We start from the raw sequence: 21,656 nt of genomic DNA, 5'->3' as shown, positions 1-21,656 counted from the left end.
GGTTATGAGTGAAAAAATGAAGAAGATATAGATTTTTTGAAAGTCAAGTTTATTTGGATCAATGATTTGTTGGTTGGTTGGTTGGTTTTTGAGACAAAAGTCTTGCTCTGTCACCCCCAGGCTGGAGTGCAGTGGCATGATCTCAGCTCACCACAACCCCTACCTCCCAGGTTCAACTGATTCTCCCACCTCAGACTCCCAAGTAGCTGAGATTACAGGCACATGCCAACATGTCCACTAATTTTTTGTATTTTTGGTAGAGATGGGTTTTCACCATGTGGGCCAGGCTGGTCTTCAGCCCCGGATCTCAGGTAATTTGCCCACTTTGGCCTCCCAAAATGCTGGGATTACAGGTATGAGCCATGTTTGTTTATTTTTATAGAGACAAGGTCTCCCTACATTGACCAGGCTTGTCTTGAACTCCTGGGCTCAAGTGATCAGCCCATCTCGACCTCCCAAAGTGCTAGGATTACAGGCGTGAGCCACTGGGTCTAGCCAAGATTTGTGTTTTTATATGGATGAGGCAGTTAGAATATTTTAGGTGAAGGAAAAATATGGCAGGACATTTGTGCTTGGCTCTCCCTCAACAAACTGTGAGCTCCTTGAAGACTGTTGTTTACTCCTGTCTATACCTCTAGTATCTAACACAGCCTGATATATAGTATGAGCTCAGAGTTTCTTTGTTGAGTAAATATTGTTGGATCTTGTCTGAAAGCTAAAATCACACTCATGAAAACAAATACAATATTATTGTTGCCTGTTGATACAGGAAATAAAATTTTTAACGTATTAACACTCAGTGATGAAATGCCCACCAATAAATGAGCTCTTTCTTACCCAGTGGTGAGTACAGATTGTTAATATTCTGAAAACATTTGCAACAAAGCGATCCTGCCCTTTCATCAGGTAATTTCAAGGATACAGGAACTCTTTCCCAGAATACAAGGTCATGAACTTCTATGGTTGTTCAATACTAAATCTATAACATGATCATCTCTAAGTAACGGTAGTTTTTATTTTCTCCTTTATACTTGTTGTCTCCCAAGTTTCTACATTAAATATGAATAGAGATATAAAAAACAGATGTGGGTATGTTTATGGGTTAAAGCAAAAACACAAAAATATAGGTTTTTTGGAATTCAAATTAATTTGTTTTCCTTCCCAAAATCTTCAATGAAATTGCATGAATAGGGGGATCACTGACACATTACTAACATTTTAACAATATAGAGAGGTGGGGCGAAAGGTGACATACTGTACTACTAACAATTTAGTGTTACTATGCTTTAGAATATTACCACATCCTTTTCAAACTCGTTTAATGTATATTGGTTTTTTTATCGCCCCACTTGCTTCAGCACCTAGTGTGACATTTCAGATTCTAGGGCACTGAGTAGATGGGGAGATATTAAAAAGGAAGAAGTGTATAGAGAACAATGATGCTTGAAGTCCCCATAATAGTGTCGAGTTCTGAAGTTAAGCTTCATTTGCTTCCTGATAAAATACGCCTCTTCATGAAGCCAGAGAAGGCAAAGAGAGGCTCAGCTAAATTAGACCCCCAGCTACCATGAGCTCCATAAGGGGGCCAGTAAAGCTGCCAAAACATTTAGGGCATCTCAGAATTCCCCCGAGGCCTGCTGCTGCCACTCACATCATCCAGAACTACTCACTGCAGAAATGGACAAGAGACAAACCCTGAGGCCATTTGCTACTAAATGCTCTGAGGGAGGGGTGGTGGTCTTAAGTGTGGGGTTGCCAGATGTATCAAATAGAAATAAAGGCTGCCCAATTAGAGTTTCAGAGAAACAGCAAATAATTTTTTTTAGTATAAATATGACCCATGAAGTTGGGCTGGGGCAGCATGTAGTCTCCAGCCCAATAATTGCATGCTCAGTCATCACCAAGGAAAGCTCTCAGCTGCAGCCAGAAAATTTGTCTATTGCCCTTTCTCTTTGAGGAAGACGCAGTCGTAGCTGTTGCAGATTGTTGGTTTGCATGCTCTTGCTCCTTACTCACCACTGTTCACTCTTGCTGAGGAACAAGTCGGTCAGGAAGCCTCGCAGCAGCCATGGCTTTTAAGGATACCAGAAAAACACCCGTGGAGCCGGAGGTGGCAAATTTACCAAATTCAAATCACTCTAACAAGCCGCAAAGTAAAATCCCTGGAGAAGGTGTGTGCTGACTTGATCAGAGGAGCAAAGGAAAAGAATCTCAAAGTGAAAGGACCAGTTCGAATGCCTACCAAGACTGAGAATCACTACAAGAAAAACACCTTGTAGTGAAAGTTCTAAGACATGGGATCATTTCCAGATAAGAATCCACAAGTGACTCATTGACTGGCACAGTCCTTCTGAGATTGTTAAGTAGATTACTTCCATCAGTATTGAGCCAGGAGTTGAAGTGGAAGTCACCATTGCAGGTGCTTAAAGTCAGCTATTTTAATAAATTGATTACCAGTTATTAAAAAAAATTTTTGTCTATTCACAAGCCCATCTGTAGACTCAGTTTAACCAATGAAGACCACATCCTGAGATTCATTTGCTTGCTCTACCCATGTAAAGAAGTAGTATTACGATATTTATAATTGCAGAAATTATGTGAGTAATTTGCACATTTGCATTGGTTCTTTTCAGATAATTTTCATTTATAATACTTTTTTTTAATCTCCTGAAAAACAGGAGGTAGATAAGGCACTCCTTCAAAATTTTTGCACAAACGTAAGCTTTAAGTAAGAAGTCAAAGATACGCCAGGTGTGGTGGTGCACATCTGTAACCCCAGCTACTTGGGAGGCGAGGTTGGAGGGTTCTTTGAGCCCAGGAGTTCAAGCCCAGCCTGAAGAGCATAGCACCTTATTTTCTTACTATTTTGTGTAGCCGCCTATCTATAGTAGTCCCCTCCATTTACAGTCCTTCTTATATTCTTATTTTCCCCATGGTACTTATCATAATATAGAAACAATATGTTTCAATATATGTATGCGTTTACTTCTTATTATCCAGTAAAAGGTACTCCTTGAAGGCAAGGATCATGAAGGTGTTGTTAAAAAGTATAGGCCAAGCACAGTGGCTCACACCGGTACTTTGGGAGGCCAAGGTGGGTGGATCACTTGAAGCCAGGAGTTCAAGGTCGGACTGGCCAATATGGTGAAACCTCATCTCTGCAAAAAATTCAAAAATTAGCTGGGCATTGTGGCACGTACATATAATCCCAGCTACTGGTGGGGTAGAGGGCTAAAGTGGGAGAATAGATTGAACCTGGGACGGGGAGGTTGCAGTGAGCCAAGACCGTGCCACTGTACTCCAGCCTGAGTGACAGAGCAAGACTGTTTCCAAAGGTAAAAAAAAAAAAAAAAAAACTATTTCTATAATGCCTAAAACAATGCTGGGCACCTGGTGGCAGGTCTTTAAATCTATATTGTATATATGACTGTTTGAAAGGGAATACTGGTCCATTTAAATTGCAGAATTTTGGAACTGAAAAGAAAGCATAGAGTTCATCTCCATCAATCCTCTTATTTCTTGAACAGTAAGCGAAAGCCTAAAGGTTAAATATCCCTAGAGAACTGGAAAACCAGCTCTAAAATTCAAGTTTCATAATATCCAAACAGAGCTTTTTATGAGCAGTAAAGGATTTTTTTTAATGTTGCATTTTCTCATTATTGGGAAAGAAAGAGCTTACTTTTTCTCTCTACTGAGTATACAATGTCACAAATATAATTGACGTTTGGGGGGAAGGGCTAAGGATATAAGGCTCAATTCAACTGAAATTTACTAAGCATTTACTTTATGCTAGAAGCATTCACATATGATTTCTTATTTTAATCCTTATGATAATATGCAGAACTAAGTATTCTTATCTCATTTGACAGCTTGGACATTTAGGCACAGGGAATTGACTTGCCTGAGATAATGTAGACAAGAAGTGGTAAGGGCAAGATTTAAAACCAGAGTTTCTCATTCTTTAACTACTCTTCTGTTCACTGTACTACAGAGGTGCTGTATTTCTGGTTTTGTTTTGTTTTGTTTTTAATTGAGCCAAAGGGTTTAGATAACACATTTCCTTTGCATTATTTTGGTCTCAGATTTAAAGTTATAAGATTTACTAGGTCATGGTGATACAAGATATACTATAACATTTTTTAATTATTTATTTACTTTGAGACAGGATCTCACTCTGTCACCCATGCTGGAGTGCAGTGGCATGATCTTGGCTCACTGCAACCTCCACCTCCTGGGTTCAAGCGATTCTCCTGCCTCAGCCTCCTGAGTAGCTGGGACTACAGGTCTTCGCCACCATAGCTGGCTAATTTTTGTATTTTTAGAAGGACAGGGTTTCGCCATGTTGGCCAGCCTGGTCTGGAACTCCTGTCCTCAAGAGATCCACCTGCTGGCTGGACGCGGTGGCTCATGCCTGTAATCCCAGCACTTTGGAAGGCCGAAGTGGGTGGATCACTTGATGTCAGGAGTTCAAGACCAGCCTGGTCAACAAGGAGAAACCCTGTATCTACTAAAAATAGAAAAATTAGCCAGGTGTGGTGACAGGTGCCTATAATCCCAGTTACTCAGGAGGCTGAGGCAGGAGAATCGCTTGAACCCAGGAGACAGTGGTTGCAGTGAGCCAAGATCACACTACTGCACTCCAGCCAAGGCAACAGAGCAAGACTCCACTCAAAAAAAAGATCCACCTGCCTCAGCCTCCCAGAGTGCTGGGATTACAGGTGTGACTCACCATACCCAGCAAATTCTTAAAAAGATGTACTATACTTAATACCTCAAATAGCTATCTAATAGCCTATACAAAAGTCTACACTTTTCTATCTCTCATACCTAACAGACACTCAACAAATACTTGTTGAGTATTAAAGAAATGTATTTGTGCCAGAAAAGAAGTTTTTACTATTTGTAGAAGAGAGGGCATGCTAATGAACTTGAACCAATAGGCATGCCTAGTTTACCTTAATATTTCAAGAAAGTGTGCTTGCCCTTATAAAGTCTTAGTTTTATCATTTTTGTCTGAATATATTTAGAATTCTAGAAAGCATGTTTTCTGTATGCTCTCCTTTTTTCCTTTAGGCCGAATTATTTATAAACAATTCGAAAGTATGAAATTACAACTATAAAATATGAACAGGGATTTTTTTTAAAAGAAAAAAAATCCTTGAAGTTATCTCTCCAATATATATTTTAGTTAAACAGATTCAGAAACAGAAAACCATTTGGGAAAGATTTTATCCCTAAATGTGTTTTCATAATGTATTTAATAATTCACTCCAAATACTTTTTTAATTTTTCTTATGAATTTTTCCTAAGATAAATTATTCTAACACATTTTATCTTTGTTGATTCCCAGATGTCAAATAAAGGAAAATGCAGCAGAGCGATTCATGTTTCAAATAAAGACACTTAGGGAAAAGAATCAAAAATATCATGAAAGAGTGAGTATAAAATTTAGAACCTATATGTAGTCATTAAACATTTACACTCATGCTTTCAAAAAATGTGGATTATGGTGAAATATCCTCTAGGAGATTATCTTCTTGAAAGCTTGGAAGTGACTGATTTACAATCTATTTAAGTTTCTTTATACATGTCTGGCAAGAGGGTACTGCTATTCCCATTATATTAGTTATAATGTCAATGGAAGATGGGTTCATTTATGTTATATAGATCCTGAAGACACTGAATTTCACATTCAAAATTTTAAAGCTTTGAAACTACATTTATCTTTTGGCTTTTTATTTAACCAAACCATAAAACATTGGTCCTCTACTTTTCATTTATCTTTTTTCTTTTAGATTTTCAGAGAGTATGCATACGTAAATACCATTTGAAAAGGACATTCTCAGTTGTTAAAATTATTGATTGCATATTTAAGATGATACACTGTTTTTATTCTATCAAATTAAAATAAATATCAAAAGGGTGCTATATATGACTATCAGGACTAAAGGTCAACAGAAATAAAGTTTGGAAGCAGTCAATGATAATTAACATAATTTATCCCTCAAGGTATATCATGAAGGAAGAAATACTGAAGGTGCCTCCTTTCAACACATTTTATATGGGCCCTGAAACTTCCAGTTAACTGTTTTATTTTGGCTTTGGTCTAAATATAGATATAGATATAGATATAGATATATCTACAAATTTTAATAGAGTCTGGAGTCAGAGATCTGAGTTTGCATTCTGACTCTACAGCTTATTGCTGATATCATTTTGGCCAGATTTAGTATGAGCCTAAATTTCCCTTCTGTAAAATGGGGATTCCTGTCTTCCCCATAGGGCTAATTTGTTTGTTCTTTCAGTAAATATTTAGAGGATAAGACAAGCTGGTGACATAACTGTGACTCTGACACTGTCATGATTCTCAAGTTTCATTCACTTATAATAGGGACTAAGACAGAAGCTCAGTTTGACTTGTTGCCTGAATACAGACTCTACAAGAGATCCAGAGAACTAAAGAGAAGTGAGTACCATCAAGGCATCCATGCACATCCTCCAGTGGTCAGCACTGGGATTTGTAGATCAGGACTTGGTTGTGGCAAGTACAGCAATCAGGACTGAGTCTGATATTAATAGAGTCTGGAGTCAGAGATCTGAGTTTGCATTCTGACTCTACAGCTTATTGCTGATATCATTTTGGCCAGATTTAGTATGAGCCTTAGTCCCTCATTTGGAGCCAGAAACAGTTAAAGTTCTTGTTTCCATGAGGATTGGCTCAAGAATCACATTAGTGGACTCAGCAGTGAGGAGCATGGAGAGGCAAATTCTAGCTCCAATTCTGTATCTGAACATCATCCATTTCTTTCCTTTTATGTTGCTACTGCTGTAATTTCAACCACCACCATCTCTTACCCATCCTTCCCCCAAAGCACATTTTCCACAGTGCAACCAGAATTACGTTTTGAATACTGTAAACCTTTCAGAGATTAACATCCTTCAGTGGCTTCCTACTGCACAGAAAACAAAAGCCATTGTCCTCACTAAAGTCTTCAGGGCCCTTCAAAATCTGACCCGTTCACCTCTCAAACCTTGTCTCCAGCTGCAGATAGATGATTTTTTGCTCCTTAGCTCAGCTAGGTCTGGGTTCTTGTCTCAGGAGCAGAAAGAAGTAAGCACACAGACATGCGAAGAGTTAGCAAGGCAGGAAGTTTTACTCAGTGATGAAACAGTTTTTAGCAAGGAGGGGAAGCAGGGGTGGTCTCCTTACCCAAAGGCAGTAGAGTTCCCAATATGGCTGAGCCCAGGGCTTTTTATGGGTTCAGAATAGGGAGTGTATGCTGACTGGTTTTTGGGTATGTAAAAAAGGTTAAGGTGGGCACAATAGTGTAGAAAATCAATTAGAAATGGGTAGGTATATGTAAAATAGGTGAAGGATGGGGACCAATCAGAGGAAAGCACACCAAACAGGAAGGCAGGTTCTCAGTCTGGAAGGATATCCTCAGGTTGGAGGATATTCACAGGACTGTTTCCAGCTTGAAGGTTGGATTTCACTGAGGTCCCGCCCTTTTCTGCCTAGGCATTTGTCTGCCTCCTGCCTCTCTGCTCTACCTTTTGCTTGTCACCTCTTCTTTGAAATCTTGAAAAACCAATCTATTTCTTTATGCTTTTACTCAAGCTGTTTCCTCTTCCTAGAATGCTTTTTTCTTGGCTAGCTCCTTTTCATTCCCCCAACCTAAGTTGGAATATTGTGTAAAATTATATCTCCAATATTAAACTGCAAGCTTTTTAGGCAGCAGCAATCCAGTCTTACTTATCTTTGTTTCTCTGGAAGAATCCACCTTTAGTAAGTGTTCAATAAATATTTGCTGAGTTGATTCACAGCTAACACTAGTGGAAGGAAAAATGTTTTGTGGTCACAGATATTTAACATGACTCATTAGGAAGATACATTGTTTTCTCTTCAGTTATTTCGAAATCAGAAATGCCCCTCTTCTTTCCCACACAACATCTCTTCCTATGTATATTTAGTTCTGTTTGGATTATCACCTCATTTATTATCTTTCTTTCTCTCGGTTTGCATTCATTGCTCTACCTACCTCATTAGATGTTCCATAGTTCACTATGTCTACTTACTTACTCTCCATTCATTCTTTCATAACTACTATTCCACCACAACTGCTCTAGCAAAAGTTATTAACGACCAATTTTCCAGGTCCATTAGACTCTTTTTAGTCCTTACTTTATCTTTCATCTCTACAGCAGCTGCTCCCTTTATCTTAAAACCCTTTTCTCCTTTGGGTTCCAGGACCTCACTCTCTTAACTTTTCTCCTACCTCTCTGACCATTTCTTCTCATTTTTTTATTCTACTGCTCTTTGCCTAGACCCATCCCTTAATTATCACATTTACCAGTGTTCTGATCTCAACCCTTTTCTCTCTCTCTAAATCCTTTTTGGAGTCATCTCCGTTAACACTATGGCTTCAAATAACCATCCATTTGTTAATAATTTTCATATCTATATGTGATAAAATTTTATAATATTGTACACTGAAAAAAAACAAGTGTATGTACAAACAAAAATGAATAGTCTCTAGTTTAGTTAATAACATATCAAGGTCAATTTCCTGGATTTGAGAATGTACTATAGTTATGTAGAATCTTATCATTGGGGAGAGTAAGGTGAATAGTAGATTGGGATTCTCTGCACTATTTTGGCAACTTCTTTTCTTGTTTTTTTTTGTTTGTTTGTTTGAGACAGAGTCTTGCTGTGTCACCCAGGCTGGAGTGCAGTAGCACAATCTCTGCTCACTATAATCTCCGCCTCCCAGCTTCAAGTGATTCTTGTGCCTCAGCCACCCAAATACCTGGGATTACAGACACATACCACCATGCCCAACTAATCTTTGTACTTTCTGTAGAGATGGGGTTTCACCATGTTGGCCAGGCTGGTCTGGAACTCTTGACCTAGAGTGATCTATTTGCCTCGGATTCCCAAAATATTGGGATTACAGGCATGAGCCACTATGCCCAGCATCTTTTCTTATTCTTATGAGTCTTAAAAAGTAAAAGGGTAAATATGAGATGAAAGAAAACAAAATCAATCTTTTTATAGCTTATTTATTAAATGTCCTTTTTCCATTTTTATAATGTGATAATTATTCTTACCTCAAGTGGTAATGATTTACCTCACTTTGTAGGATAAACATATTTTTAGCACATTAGTGGTATATCTAACTAAATTTTATTTATTATATTACTCAAAATAATTTTTGAGATATATTGAATTCTGTAAAATGCTATCAGACACATTCTCCTTCCATTCAAAATTCATATCGGGTTTGATAAGTTTAATATAGATAATATTAAATTTATATATAATGTCAAATAGTATTTAATGATATTTATGCAGGCCAGGCACAGTGGCTCATGCCTGTAATCCCAACACTGAGATGCCAAGGCAGGAGAATTGCTTGAGGCCAGGATTTTTGAGACCAGCCTGGGCAACATAGTGAGAGCCCGTCTCTACAAAAAATTGTAAAAGGTAGCCAGGTGCACTGCTCTGCACCTGTAGTCCCACCTACTCAGGAGGCTGAGGCAGGAGGACACTTGAGCCCATGAGTTTGAGGTTACAGTGAGCTATGACCATGCCACTGCCCTTCAGCTTGGGCAACAGACTGAGACCCTGTCTCTGAAAAGGTAAAAAAAGGTTTAAATTTTGTAAATGAAAACTATCATAGGCTTGAAAAGAATAGTCATTGTGTTAAATATTTGATCTAGGGAATTGGATTTACCTTGAGAAGTATTGTGCCAAATATGGAAAGAAAAGGAAAATTTCTCTGTAAATTATATACATTTCTTTGTAACTTGTATGTAGTGGTTTTAAGATTATCACTCTCTTTGGAACTTTCTGCCTGTATATCATGGTAAATATTTGAGCTGGGATTGAATTTAGAGGCCGTTGTTGCCTTACTAAAATTAACTAAGATAAGCAAAATTAGATATCTTAAGATTCAAAACATACTTGATAAAGGAATTTTCTACTTCTACAAAAATAAGTGGAAAAGTCCATATTTAGAAAAAGTATTAGCAGTGCAATAGTTTGGCAAGTGATATTTCCATTACCATTATTTAAGTTTCCATAAATATTTCATTTTAAAATAACATGCCAAACTAAAATAATTCAATTTATTTATAAGCAAACAAAACATGAATCTATTTCATTCCAGAAAATAGACTATCTGAGAATTGGTTAAGGAGTAGTAAATTATTTATTTTCAGTTGTCAATATTCATTGGCCTTCATTTTTAAACTCTTTTTTAAATAAGTATAGATTAACACTAATTTTAAGAAATGATAGGAAGGTCCTGTATACCTATTACCTAGCTTCTCATAACATATTACAAAAATCACAGCACAATATCACAACTAGGATATCGACAAGATTACATGGAAAGTCAAGATATAGAATATTTCCATCATCATAAGTATCTTTTATGTGACACTTTATAGCCACTCATTCCCCTCCCAGTTCTGCCCCCTCATTAGACTCTGGCAACCATTAATTTGTTCTCCATTATTATAATGTTACTGCAGGGATGTTACACAAATGAAATCATACAATAAATAACCCTTTGGGACTTGGCTTTTTAAAATTCAGCATAATTCTCTGGAGGCACATCCAGGCTGTTGTGTTATCTGTTAGCGTGTTATCAGTTAGCGTTTTTGTATTACTGTATAACTGTGTTATCAGGTAGCGTTTTTGTATTACTGGATAGTAGCATGGTGTAGATGCACCACAGTTTGTTTAACCATTCAGCTGGAGGACATCTGGGTTGTTTCCAGTTATTGTACATTTTACATAAAGCTAATATAAACATTCACGGACAGGTATTTGTATGAACAAAAGTCTTTATTTCTTTGGAATAAATGCCCAGGAGTTCAATTGCTGGGTAGTGTGGCAGTTACATGTTAATTTTTAAACAAACTGTTAAAACTATTTTCCAAACTAGCTGTACCATTTTACATTCTCACTATCATATATGAGGGATCCAGGTTCTCCTCATCCTCTCCAGAATTTAGTGTTGTCACTATGCACTATTTTATGTTAGTCATTCTGGTAAGTGTGTAGTGATATCTCAGTGTGGTTTTAGTTTGCATTTCCCTAATGGATAATGATGTTGAATCTCTTTGCATGTGCTTGTTTCTATTTTGCTTATTTTATAATTAGACTTTTTGTGCTCTTGAGTTTTATATATATTTATATTACTTATATATATTTTGTATAGAAGACTTCTTGTAAGACTTTTTGTACTCTTTCGTTTTATATATATATATATACTCATATATATATATATATATAAGAAAATATTTATATATATTCTTCTAAAACTAGTCCTTTTTTGGATATGCTATTTGCAAATATTTTCTCCTAGTCTGTAGTTTATCTTTCATCCTCATAAAAGGAACTGTAACAGAGTAAAAGTTTTTAATTTTAATGAAGTCCAGTTTATCAATTTTTCTTTTTATGGATTGTGCTTTCAGTGTCAAGTTTTCAAACTCTTTGCCTACCCCTAAGTCCTAAAGATTTTTCTCCTATGTTTTATTCTAAAGTTTTTGTAATTTAACCTATTGTATTTAAATCATGGTCCATTTTGAGTTAGTTTGTGTATAAGGTGTGAGGCTTAGATCAAGATTCTTCTTTTTTTATTTTTACCTGCAGATGTCCAGTTGTGTCTGCACCATTAGTTGATAAAACTATCTTTCCTGCACTGAATTGCTTTCATACCTTTGTCAAAAATCAGTTTGGCATTGAACAGGTGCTTCTCCAGGGAAGATACACAAATGGCCAATAAGCACATGAAAAGATGCTTATTGGCCATTCCCTAAAACATAGTTATTAGGGAAATGCAAATAAAAACCACAAGGAGATACCACTTTGCAGATACAGGATGGCTGTAATCAAAAGTGCAATCGTTTGGCAAGTCATGAAGATGTGGAAAAATTAGAATATGACCTCAAACATTGCTGGTGGGAATGTAAAATTGTTCAGCTACTTTGGAAAACAATTTGACAGTTCCTCAGAAAGGGATATAGAATTATCATGTGACCCTGTAATTCTGTTCCCAAAAGTATGAAAAACAAGTATTCAAGTACATGTTACACGCATGTTGATAGTAGCACTATTCAAATAGCCAAATAGAAACAGCCCAAAGGTTCATCAACAGATGAATGGATAAGCAAATTTTAGTATATACATAAACAATGGCAAATTACATAGTCATAAAAGGGAATGAAGTACTGATACATGCTACAATGTAGATGAACCTCCAAAATATGCTGAGTAAAATATACCAGACAAAAAAGTCAGCATGTTGTATGATTCCATTTATTCCAATATCCAGAAGAGATCAATCCATAGGGACAGAAGAGATTGCTGGTTGCCAAGGACTGGAAGAAAGGGATGAGAGGGAGAAACTGCCTAATGGTTAATGAGTGTTACTTTGGAATGCTGGAAATGTTTTGGAACTAGACAGATGTGGTGGTTCTACAACACTGAAAATGTACTAAATGCCACTGAATTGTTCAATTTAAAACAAATATTTAAATTTTAGCACAATTTTAAAAAAAATCAGTTGGAGATTTCTGTGGACCTCTTTTTTTTTTTTTTTTGAGGTGGAGTTTCGCTTTGTTGCACAGGCTGGAGTGCAGTGGCATGATCTCAGCTCATTGCAACCTCCAGCCCCCCAGGTTTCAAATGATTCTACTGCCTCAGTCTCCTCAGTAGCTGGAATTATGAGCACCTGCCATGATGCCCGACTAATTTTGTATTTTTAGTAGAGATGAGGTTTCACCATGCTGGACAGGCTGGTCTTGAACTGACCTCACGTGATCCACCTGCCTCCGCCTCCCAAAGTGTTGGAATTACAGGCGTGAGCCATAGCACCCGACCTTGTGTGGGTCTGTGTCTGAGTTCTCTAATGCCTACCCCTCTGCCAATGCCACATAGTCTTGATTACAATAGCTATGTAATATGTCTTCAAATAAGGTAAATTAATTCCTCTTACTTTATTGTTGCTTTTCAAAATCATTTTAGCTATACTGGTTCCTTTGTCTTCCCATTTAATTTTAGAATTATCTTGTATATATTTACCCCCAATAAAGAAAACTTACTAAGCTTTACATAGGGATTATATTAAAGCTGGTTAACAAATTGGGATATCTTTACTATGCTGTCTTCCAATCCATGAGCATGATATGTTTCTCTGTTTGTTTAGATCTTGTTTTTTTTTATTTATTGAGATAGGATCTCCCTCAGTTGCCCAGGCTTAAGTGCAGTGGCACAATTACAGCTCATTGTAGCCTCGACCTTCTGGGCTGTAGTGATCCTCCCACCTCAGCCTTCCAAGTAGCTGGGATTACAGGCTTGAACCAACACGCCTGACTAATTTTGAAATTTTTTGTAAAGACAGCTTTCGCTAGGTTGCCTAGGCTGTTCTCAAACTCCTGAGCTCAAGCAATCCACCTGCCTTGGCCTCCCAAAGTACTGGGATTACAGGCAAGAGCCACTGTGCCCAGCCCAGATCTTGATTTTTTTTTAATCAGCATTTTAAATAGTTTTCAGTATACAAGTCCTATACATATTTTGTTAGGTATTTTTGCTGGGTCTAGGATTCTAGATTGACAGTTCTTTTCTTTCAGCACATAAAAAATAATGTGCCACTTCCTTTTACCTTTCTTCCAGCTAGCATGGTTTATCATGAAAAATACATTGACATAGTTTGAGTACCCTTAACTGAAATGCTTGTGAGCAGAAGTGTTTCCAGTTTTAGATTCTTTTAGATTTTGGAATATTTGCATATACAGAATGATATATCTTGGGAATAGGACTCAAGTCTAAACATGAAATTCATTTATATTTCATATACACCTTATAGACATAGCCTAAAGTTAACTTAATTTTTCCCTTGGGGATGTTGAATAAACTGTGTTTGGTTTGCCTGCATTTTGACTGCAAGCTGTCACAAGACTTCAGGTGTGGCATTTTCCATTTGTGGCATCAAGTTAATGCTCAAGAAGTTTCAGATTTTGGGCCGAGCACAGTGGCTCACACCTGTAATCCCAGCACTTTGGAAGGCTGAGGTGGGCAGATCACCTAAGGTCAGCAGTTTAAGAACAGCCTGGCCAACATGGTGAAACTCTGTCTCTTCTAAAAATAAAAATAAAAAAATTAGCCAGGCATGTTGGTGGGTGCCTGTAATCCCAGCTACTTGAGAGGCTGAGGCAGGAGAATCACTTGAACCCAGGAGGCAGAGGTTGCAGTGAGCCAAGATCGTACCACTGCTCTCCAGCTTAGGCAACAGAGCAAGACTCCGTCTCAAAACTAAAGAAGCTTCAGGTTTTAGAGCATTTCAGATTTTGAATTTTCTTATTTTTATTTTTAGAAACTGGGTCTTTCTCTGTCACCCAAGCTAGAGTACAGTGGTGCAATTATAGCTCACTGTAATCTCAAACTCCTCGGTTAAAGCAGTCCTCCCTCCTCAGCCTCCTGAGTAGCTGAGACTACAGGCGCCACCATGCCTGACTAAATTTTAAATTTTTGTAGAGATAGGGTCTTGCTATGTTGTCCAGGCTGGTCCTGAACTCCTGGCCTCAACTAATCCCCCATTTCTGCCTCCCAAAACACTGGAATTACAGGCATAAGCCACCACACTCTGCCCAGATTTTGGATATTCTAATTAGGTATACCCTGTACTCTAATTGTTTTTCCCCTATACATAAGGTGTGGTTTTTCTTTGACTGATTTTAAGACTTTTCCCTTGTATTTAGTTTTCAGAAGTTTGATTCTGATGTGTCTTAACATGAGCTTATTTCTGCTTATCTTGTTTGGGGTATGCTCAGATTCTTGAATTCATAGGTTTATGTCTCTTGGAAATTTGGGGAGTTTGCAGCCATTATTTATCTGAGTACTTTTTCAGTCCTGCCCTCTTTCTCTCCCCCCAATACTCCAATAACATGAATCTTTTGTTATAGGCCACGCATGCTGCTCACACCTGTAACCCTAGCACTTTGAGAGGCCAAGGCAGGAGGATCACTTGAGGCCAGGAGTTTCAGAACAGTGTAGGCAACATAGCAAGACCTCATCAATAAAAAAAAAAAAAAAACCGATTGAAAAAATAATAATTCTAAAATGTCAGCCACCTTACTACTGGCATTTATATATTATCATTTTTTATTCAGTTCACAATCTTCCTGGTTCTTGGTAAGATGAGTGATTTATTAAACCCTGGACATTTTTGTATGATGTCATAAGACTAGATTTTATTTGTAATCATCTGTTTTACCTAGCTTTTATTGGCATTACTCTGCCAGGGGAAGTGGGGATATCCCCTCTCATAATGCCTGGTGGAAGTAGAATTTGCTCCCCACTTGGCTTCCTGTGATACCCAAAGGCAGGAAGCTTCTTGACTCTATTTTGAGGAAAAACAATGTATGTACTTGATCAAATGTGAATTACTGTTGCTTTTCATGATAGAATAGCCACTTAAAAGAGGAACAGATTTGGCACATACGGCATCTACTAAAGGAACTGAGTGAAGAGAAGGCAGAGGGATTGCCAGTTGTAACAAGAGAGAATGTTGAAGAAGCAATGAAGGAAAAATGGAAGTTTGAAAGAGACCAGGAAAAAAACTTGAAAGGTAATTTAGGAACATAGAAAACTATCACAGAGTTGTACCAAGTTATTTCTTGAATATATTAATGCTTTATTCTTCCAATATGTTCAAAATGCTGTGAATGTATTTTATGACATCATTACCACCACAACCACAAACACATGTAGGTAACTGGGCAGGAGAGGGAAATTACAAAGTGGGTAGAGGTAATGAAGCCAAGCAAGGAGGTGGAAGAAGAGTAGTAATCAAACACAGATGAAATTCATCTGACTTTTTTTCTGAGACAGGGTCTAGTTCAGGTACCCAGGCTGGAGTGCAGTGGTACAATCTCAGCTCACTGCAGAGTTAACCTCCCAGGCTCATGCAGTCCTCACACCTCAGCCTACCAAGTAGCTAGGACTCCAGGCGCACACCACTATGCCTGTAATTTCATTCCTTTTTGGTAGAGATGAGGTCTCGCTATGTTGCCCAGACTGGTCTCCAACTCCTGGGCTCAAGAGCTATTCCCACCTCAGCCTTCCAAAGTTCTGGGATTACAGGCGTGAGCCACTGCACCCAGCCTCATCTGACTCTTACAACAAGACGATATCCTGTTAAACACCATTGCCCATAGTAGGGTTTTGTACTTTTTCTTCTTTTTTAAAAATTCTGTTGTTTGGTGGCTTCATTGGCTTCAGCTTCAGTTTAGATTTGGGAATGATAAGGCAAATATAACCATGAAACGTGTTTCTCCCAATATCTCTAAGGGAGCCAAGCATCCCATCTAGATAAGGGAAGTAGGGATTAGAGTTGGGAAAGGAGAAGTTTGGAGAACATGGGTAGAAATGACACTAGGTGCAGGCAATGAAAGACCCAGGGCATACTCTTGCTGTAGGCTTAGGAAATACCATGGTACTGAGGGTAAATCATGCAGTTTTGTCATACGCATTTTAAAATTCCTATTCATTCTTAACTTGCTGCTAAGATCTCTCAAACCATTTTTGCCAAAACCTCCATAAATAACATCTCTGCTAGGAAGCTGGAAAACACAAGAAAGAGACCCAAGTGCTATCACTTGTTAGCCCTTAGGAAATCCACATATTTCTGGATTTCTCAAAGTGCCTACTTGCCTGAGCACTTTGCACAAAGCAGGCTCTCTTATTTGTTGTTTTGACTGAAATCATTTCCAAAACCAAACATCAATAGGCAAGTTTCATTTTTAGGGGAGTTCAAAACTGCTCCTATAGACCTCCAGACCTCCTCCTACCTAAGTCTCTTTATTGGCAATAATGATTTCATGACATGGTAGATAGTATATTTTGCACAACTCCTTTCCAAGAGAGTTCTGCTTATTTTTGGAAGGAATACTTTAACAAGTCCCTTAAGATGGGATTGAGACTCCAAAGGATGCTCAGGTATGCTCATTAAACCGCCTTATGAAGGACTGGGCTCAGTTAGTTGAGATATGCCTGTTTATGGTTTGGGCCAAGCATGGAATGTGTCATACAAAACTGGGCCACATTGCATTGCTGAGCACGACAGAGGAGGACTGGGCATGCATGGGAAGAAAGGAAGCTCACAGACATGGAGGAAGAGAGGGAAAGTAAGAGAACAGAAGTGTCTGGAAAACATTTCCGAGGTAGTCACTTTATGTCCCGGGTAGCTCCTTGCAACTCATTTTGGTGTGGAGCAGCAGCAGGTGCTTCGCCTGTCAGCTTGTTATAGTGCAGATTCCCAGGGCCCCCCCAAGACCTACTGAATCAGAATCTGCATTCTGACAAGATCCAGGGGGATTCCTATGCACAGAAAAGTGTGAGAAATACTGCTGCAACCCTTTTCTTCCAACTTTTAGTAAGGACTTTCAGTTGCAAGGAAAAAAATCCCACTCAAACTAGCCTAAGCATAAAGGGGATATTAGTCTTTTCACATCAGTGAACAGAGAAAGAGTGCTTCTGACCTGGATGCAAGGCCTCACATGCTGTCAGATTACAGCTTAAACAAACAAACAAAAAAATCTCTGAGGTGTATGATACCAGAAGGGAAAAGAAAATGTTCTAAAAAAGTAGAAAAACAACCGCTACATTCATTTCCCTTTTACAATCTTCAGTGACATCTACCAACCCTCAAAGACCGAATGGGGCACAGGCCTGAGACAGTAGTAGGCTGATCGAATGAGAGAACAGCTGCCCATCTGGGTTATAGTAGTATTAATAATTGTTTAATGAAAATAACAAGCACCATTTGTTAAGAGATTTTAAAATACAGTATCTTGTGTCCAGGCGTAGCGGCTCATGCCCTTAATCCCAACACTTTGGGAGGCCAAGGTGGGTCGACTGCCTGCCATCAGGAGTTCGAGACCAGCCTGGCCAACATAGTGAAATCCTGCCTCTACTAAAAATACAAAAATTATCCAGACGTGATGGTGGGCACCTGTAGGGATCCCAGCTACTCGGGAGGCTGAGGCAGGAGAATCACTTGAACCCAGGAGGGGGAGGTTGCAGTGAGCCGAGATCGCGCTACTGTACTCCAGTCTGGGTGATAGAGCAAAACTCTGTCTCAAAAAAAAATTAGTATCTTGTGTACATCTTTGGGAAAAGGTGAGTCCTGAGTCCTTCTGCCCCTCTGGACTGAAGAATATCACCCTGGCCTGATGGAAATGCTTCAGTCATTCAACAAATGTTTATTGAGCACCAACTAATTGCCAGGCTCTGTGCTAAGTGCTGGATTTACAGAGGTGACTATAATGTGGTCTTGCCTTCAAAGCACTCTCAAACAAGGTGACATATGGTGATGAGTCAAACAGCCATTAAATTTGTTATACTTGACTCTTCTATAATGCTTCTTTTTCAAAAATTTTCAGCAACATACTCAGGCCTAAACACTGAATAGAATGTCATGTTTAGTAAACAAAGTTTATATCCCTGAAACAGTTCAATATTTGTACATATTTAACTGGGGCACTTATCTATCACTCTGGTTTTACCAAAGGAGAGGTGGGAGGAGACGTTATTATGACTATCAGATGCTATCATTTCATACAAGAGAAATCTAAACAAATGAACTTTAGATGACTGAATCAAACAATTTATTTACAAAAATGGTTGCCAAGGACCTGGGAAGGACACAAGTTGAAACCACTTTTGCTCAGAGGGCATAATGGCCAGAAAAATGACAATTTACTAATCATGAATACATAGTATATGATACACTAGACAAAATAGGACCCTTATTAAGCTATCACAGGAATGATGTAAACCTGCAGCTTCCTACGTATATGGGTTGTCTATTATGTCTTTCAATCAAGCCTCAAACCACACAACTACTTTATAATCAGATGTTTAATTTTACTTAGATTTTGAATCAGGAGAGATAGATAAACAACAGTTTGAATAGTTTTGAACTCCCTAAATTTTAAATGTAAAATAGTATTTATGAGTTGACAATATTTTAGTATCAGATCTTAACTTCTTAAAACCAGTTTGCAACATATAGTGCTTACAAGGACACCAGTAATGACATAGTGTCTTTATTTTCAACAGATATGCGCATACAAATAAGTAATGCTGAGAAACTATTTCTTGAGAAACTCGGTGAAAAGGAATATTGGGAGGAGTACAAGAACGTAGGGAGTGAACAACATGCTAAACTCATTACCTCCTTACAAAATGACATCAACACAGTTAAAGAGAATGCAGAGAAAATGTCAGGTCAGTTGCAACAAAACTAGTTCAGGTTCAATAAAAAACATCTTTAGTAGGGCATACATTGGTGGAAGAAAAATGTGAGTACTCCCTGAAGCATTCAATACTCTGCTGTCAGCACAAGCAGCTGTGAGCCTAAGGGTAAAGGTGGAGGGAGGAAGTAGAAAAATGATCCCAGGACCACCTGTGAAACTGAGAAGGGGAAATAAGGAAATGGGGATGGGAAGGAGAAACCCTATGACCAAATGACTTTAAGAAAGAAGCTTGTGGCTAGATGTGGTAGCTTATGCCTGTAATCTGAACACTTTGGGAGGCTGAGGCTGGAGGATTGCTTGAACCCAGAAGTTTGAGACCAGCCTGGGCAACAAGTGAGACCGTGTCTCTAAAAAAATTTAAAAATCAGCCAGGCATGGTGGCTCGTGCCTGTAGCCCCAGCAACATGAGAGGCTGAGGAGGGAGGATCAGTTGAGAGCTGTGGTCATGGCTGCAGGGAGCTATTATTGTGCCACTGCACTCCAACTTGGGTGACAGAGCAAGACCCTGTCTCAAAAAAATAAATAAATAAAAAGAAGAAAGAAGCTTCATTCAATGAATGGGATCTGCAAAAGCAATTCCACCAAGATAGCAATGTCCTGAGGCCAGGTTATATTATAAAGAGAATTCACTTGGGGCAAGCTAAGTCAGCTTAGCCAGGCTGAATAGCCAGAATCATCATGGAGAAATGTCGAAGTCAATTAAATTGTAGCCAGGAAAAAACGGGGAAACAAACATGAGATGGGAAGTGGAGAGGCTGTAGAGTAGGATGGCATCAGGAGCAATGAAGCTTACCAGACTAGATCTGGACACGATGAAGGCCAGCTATCTGTCACTGAGGCAATCATAGAGGCTTAAAAGAACACCAAAGACCCAGACATAGAAGTCAAAGGACAGAATTAATAGGGGAAATCTGGCCCAAAAGAGTTGCTGTGGGTGGACAACCATCCAGGACCCAGCTGGAGATAGTGCCCTGTGTTATGGAGGGGTTCCTGTGGTTTGTTCCCATGTTCCCCTGTGAGCGACCTCTGCTTGTGGACCAGTTTGTATGTAAGTTTCGCAGCTTAGGGCCTCTGCACCACAGTGATAGTGTAAACTTGCCCCCATGTCAGTCTGGGTTTGAAGTTCCAATTTGTCAAAGGTTTTTCTCCTGAAAAGAGAACGAGAGTGTCAGCCTTCTATTCCCTCTTTCCCTACTCAGATCCTTTCCCACGATTACCAGTTTCTTATGTAGCAGTCAGAGATAGCCTATGCATTTACATATATATATATATATCACAAATAGCATGTTATAGATATGTTTTACTTGCTTTTTATGTAACAATATGAACAACCTTCTAAATCAGTGGTTGCATTGTTTTGTTGTACCATAATTTTTTTTTTTTTGAAACTGGGTCTCACTCTGTCACCCAGGCTGGAATGCAGTTGCGTGAACATGGCTCACTACAGCCTCTATCTACCTCCCAGGCTCAAATGATCCTCCCATCTCAGCCTCCTGAATAGCTGGGACAGCAGGCATGTGCCACCACACCTAGCTAATTTTTTTTTAAATTGTACTTTAGGTTCTGGGGTACATATGCAGATCATGCAGGATTGTTGCATAGGTACACATGCCTCCATCCCCGTCACCTACATCTGGCATTTCTCCCCATGTTATCCCTCCCTGACCTCTCCACTCCCCCACTGTCCTTCCCTTGGCTCCCCCTGCCCAACAGACCCCAGTGTGTGATGCTCCCTCCCTGTGTCCATGTGTTCTCATTGTTGAACACCGGCCTATGAGTGAGAAAATGCAGTGTTTGATTTTCTGTTCTTGTGTCAGTTTGCTGAGAATGATGGTTTCCAGATTCTTCCATGTCCCTACAAAGGACACAGACTCATTTTCTTTTATAGCTGCATAGTATTCCATGGTGTATATGTGCTACATTTTCCTTGTCCAGTCTATCATCAATGGGCATTTGGCTACCTGATTTCAAACTCTACTACAAAGCTACAGTAATCAAAACAGCATGATACTGGTACCAAAACAGAGCTATAGACCAATGGAACAGAACAGAGGCCTTAGAGGCAATGCCACACATCTATAACCATCTGATCTTTGACAAACCTGACAAAAACAAGCAATGGAGAAAGGATTCCCTATTTAATAAATGGTGTTGGGAAAGCTAATTTTATTTATTTATTGTAGAGGCCTCACTGTGTTGCCCAGGCTGGTAACCATAATTTTTTTAAACAGTTTCTTACTCATAAACATTAAGGTTGTTCCTAGTCTTTTACTATTACAAATAATGCTGCAATGACTATCCTTACACCTATCTCATTTTCCTGTGAC

At 38.7% G+C, this 21,656-nt stretch overlaps 1 protein-coding gene and 1 pseudogene across 14 annotated transcripts in view; both read left to right on the top strand.

Moving 5' to 3' along the window:
• Nucleotides 1-21,656, top strand: part of CCDC83 (coiled-coil domain containing 83) — a 74,576-nt gene that overhangs the window by 17,613 nt on the left and 35,307 nt on the right. For 11 of the 14 annotated variants that reach the window (XM_054241392.2, XM_054241396.2, XM_054241390.2 and 8 more), the window contains 3 exons: nt 5,351-5,435; nt 15,476-15,638; nt 19,133-19,300. In XM_054241392.2, the coding sequence (XP_054097367.2) occupies nt 5,351-5,435; nt 15,476-15,638; nt 19,133-19,300 (416 nt within the window). The remainder of the gene's footprint in view (nt 1-5,350; nt 5,436-15,475; nt 15,639-19,132; nt 19,301-21,656) is intronic. The other 3 variants (XM_054241395.2, XM_078340104.1, XM_035264092.3) reach the window with 1 other exon arrangement.
• LOC144578085 (small ribosomal subunit protein uS10 pseudogene) lies at nt 2,028-5,163 on the top strand (annotated as a pseudogene).

The sequence above is a fragment of the Callithrix jacchus genome, chromosome 10 (genome assembly GCF_049354715.1).
Source record: "Callithrix jacchus isolate 240 chromosome 10, calJac240_pri, whole genome shotgun sequence".
NCBI classification, from domain to species: Eukaryota; Metazoa; Chordata; class Mammalia; order Primates; family Cebidae; genus Callithrix; species Callithrix jacchus.
This window is presented reverse-complemented; position numbering and strand designations above follow the sequence as displayed.